General features: G+C 35.3%; 1 protein-coding gene across 1 annotated transcript; it reads left to right on the forward strand.

Moving 5' to 3' along the window:
- The first annotated feature begins 331 nt into the window (after positions 1-331).
- LOC108327900 (ricin B-like lectin R40G3) lies at positions 332-3,010 on the forward strand. The gene is made up of 4 exons (XM_017561633.2): positions 332-1,070; positions 1,171-1,293; positions 2,177-2,405; positions 2,806-3,010. Coding segments are annotated over exons 1-4 (876 nt in total). The 5' UTR covers positions 332-548; the 3' UTR covers positions 2,808-3,010.
- Positions 3,011-3,818: the final 808 nt, after the last annotated feature.

The following is a 3,818-nucleotide window of genomic DNA, read 5'->3' on the forward strand; positions in this document are numbered from 1 at the left end:
GTATAAAACTTTGCATTATTATAAGATAAAACTCATAATTTAAGGGTGCCGTAATTTATTATTTGAAAACAGGAACAATTATTTAAAAGCATTACAATACATGCAATGACATAAAAAACAGAAAGTACTGCATCTCATGCTTTAATAAGTTCATAAAAAAAATATATTTTTATAACATAATAACAATTAAAGAGGGGTATATTAATTGAGAAGAAGAAACTACGCAACTACTAATAGCATAAAAACACCACCACTATGTCGCCTACTAAAAGGAACCTGGAATGACATATTAAATTGAAAAGCTTCAGCGCAAATACAAAAAAAAAATAGATTAAGTACTCCTCATTTATGCACCACTACCATGGGTCAAACAACGTGAACAACATAAATATACGAAACAATAATCAGAATCCCATTCAAATTCACTAATTGGAAGATGAAGGGTTGGAAGGTGAAAGGGTTGGAAGTGCAGGAAGAAACCATCCCAAACTATACTTAACCACTAAGCATTCTTCTCTCTGTTCCAATTCCGAAACTCAAAATCCACCATGTTGTTTCCCTTCAGCCACACCCACCACTGCAGAGACGACGACGACGAAAGTCGCACTGCTTACCCTCCGCCGGGAAACACCTTCCCCAACCCTCACCAACAGCCGCCCCCACCCTTCTATGGCGCTCCTCAACCACCGCGCCCACAGCCCGAGACCAGCGTGTTCCACACCTCTCACGTGCCGCACGATTTCAACTACTCAGCTCCCACTTCTCATCATCACCATGAATCCGATCACGGGTTCTCCCCTGCTCCCGCTGCAGCTTATTACCCCCCTCCTGGAACCACCTCCACCGTCCACCACGTGGCTCACAAGTCCCACTTCTGCACTCCTCATTTCTCTTCTCACAACTATTCCAGCACCACCACCACCGTGACCCACGTCAGCCACCAGGCTAACACCGGTCTCCGGAGCAAACCCACCGTGAGGGTTGTCACCAAGGCTGCGCCCGATTTCTATCTGACAATTCGTCATGGCCAAGTCATTCTCGCACCCTCCGATCCCTCCAATGAGTATCAGGTAGCTTCACGTGTCTCCCTCGCAACCCCAGTTCACGAAAAATGTGATCTTTTCCTGTAATGGATGAATTATTTTTTATCTGAATATTTGGGAAATGCAGCACTGGTATAAGGATGAGAAGTACAGCACCAGGGTGAAGGATGCAGAGGGGTGCCCTGCTTTCTCTTTGGTCAACAAGGCCACTGGCGAGGCCTTGAAGCATTCCATTGGTAGCTCTCATCCAGTAAGATCTTTCTCTCAAGGTTTACTCTTTCATTGCAGAGTGTCTCTTTTTCTTTGATGTCATTGTGCTTGATAATTGATATGCTGGTTTTACAATTGGGATTTTAGCATGGGAATTGTGAGTTTGTTGAATGATCCCTATGTTCAGTGCATTCGCGCAATAGGGGATCAGCACCAGTGGATGAAGATTGGACGGATTAAATTTCAGATGCACAATTTTAGTTTTATTTACAGGTTATGATGTGATCCGTTTGATTTTCATCCAACGGGTTACAATTATTAGCGACTCTGTGTTATAAATTCCTGATTGCAGGAAATTTGTGACCCATTAAATGTTGATGTATGTTACTGCAAGTGGACACCAGTCTGTGATCTTGGTTTTTTTGTTACTACTGAGTATGTATATACTGTAGTAACAACTTGACTGCTCTAGTAGTCTTTCTGTTTCCAATAAATGGCTAATGTACATAACAAAAATGGGGTTTATGGATGGATGAATCCGAGTGAGTTGTTCTTTTGTGCAAATTTCGAAACTATTTGCATTCGGGTAGCTGCAATGCAACTTCTTGGGTTAACCTTTTTGTTGGTTTGTCTATTTTCTTTCCACTGACATGATTCAGGTGAACAAAAATGGGTTAAACTTCAAAGTTAATAGAAAGAAATAAAAGGTGTAATCAGGAGCAACAGTAAAACAATCCTGTGTTCATGTTTTAGTAGTGCAGTTTCTTTAACTTGTCATCTGCAAGTAATGTTGTCGTCAGTGCTTTGTAAAGCACGAGGTTTTAACCTTAAAGTGAGACAAGATGCTTCTGCCCCCTAAACCCTTTTATTACAGAAATAATGTTGACTATATCGTTTTCTATTTTATACTTTTAATATTGTAGGTTCGGCTGATAGCTTACAATCCAGACTGCCTTGACGAGTCTATTTTGTGGACTGAGAGCCGGGACCTTGGTGATGGGCACATAGCTATAAGGATGGTGAATAACATTCGTCTTAATGTTGATGCTTTCCGCGGTGATAAGAAGTCTGGAGGTGTGCATGATGGCACTACAATAGGCCTCTGGGAGTGGAAGAAAGGTGATAACCAGCAGTGGAAGATCTTATCATACTGTAAGTTCTCTATCCGTAACATAATAAAGTAAATTTCTAGCAAATCTCTATCATGTTTCTTCCTTTTTTTTATGCCTTCTAAATGCCAACTTCTTTTAAGACAGTATTTTCTAACGAAAGTGAAGTTGGTATGCATATGTTCAATTTTTTTAGATGTCTCATCATTTGGTCCTAGGATTCCCATTATTTGCTCTGAAATATGTTCTATCTACCCGGCGTAACTTTCCTTTCCTCTTTAGCTATTAGTTTACCATCCAGAAAATAAAATATTTGTCATATTTTTTGTTGCTGAATGTGCCTGAAAAATTCGCAAAATTGTTTCTTCCTGTTTTTTCTTTTCCCAAAGAATGAATTACTGTCTCTGATTTTTGTTTAATCTTTACGATTATGCTTAATGCAGGAGTAAAATTGACGGATTTGTGAGTGGAGTGGCTTTGAAGATGGTTGTATTTGGGTGGTTTTTGCTTTTAATGTTTTACTTGCGAGTTTATCTAGAATATATGAATTATCTGTTGCATTTACTATTATTCATTTTGGAATACAGTTACAAGTATTATATTTGATTTTTACTTGAATAGGAGTATTTATTTGAATTTTTACTTGAATGGGAGTATGTCTAAATGGGTTATTTTGTCTAGTTCATTATGGTTTTGATAGCGGTAGCGGGTTAAACAATTAGTTTATTTAATTAAAAAAATTATAACGTTTTTTTAACGTAATATTTTTTTAAAAATGTAATCAAAATTTTAAAAGTAAAACTTATTTTAAAAAATTGTTTTTCTTCATTTTGAACAATAATTAAATAATTGTTTTTCAAAAATAAATCATTTTTTTCAAAAACTAAATTATAACTATAAACAAAATTTAAATAAAATATCATTAGTGTGGGTCTTTGTCTTCTAAATTTTTCAAAATCGAAAATGGGTGTGGTGTTTTATTTTCTAAAATTTTCAGAAACAAAAATTTGTTTGTATTTTTGGCTGGATCGATAAGAATGAGTTAGTTGTATTTTTAGTGAATGAGATATTTTTTTTATCTGTATTAAAATTTATAAAGTTTGTTTTATTCAATCCGACTTAAATTTGTGTAGGTCCGATTAGTTCACTGGTTTAGATCCTTTTTTAATTCTACTTTCTAGATTACTTTTTTAACATTAAATATCTTATTTCTTTTATTTTTAATTCTTTTTACATATTGTTACATTATTTAAATTTTTTGCTTAATATATTTAATTTAAAATATATATTTTATTAACTGGAATATAACAACATTATAATGTCAGTTATTCTTAATTTGAATTTGATTTTAAACCTCTGACCCCTTTTTTTAGAATAATTTTTTTCTGTAATTTAGTTAAATCCTTGATTTTGGTGTTATGGAGAATAACTTTGTGGGATTTTTAGGTAAAAATAG

The sequence above is a fragment of the Vigna angularis genome, chromosome 2, assembly GCF_016808095.1.
Source record: "Vigna angularis cultivar LongXiaoDou No.4 chromosome 2, ASM1680809v1, whole genome shotgun sequence".
NCBI classification, from domain to species: Eukaryota; Viridiplantae; Streptophyta; class Magnoliopsida; order Fabales; family Fabaceae; genus Vigna; species Vigna angularis.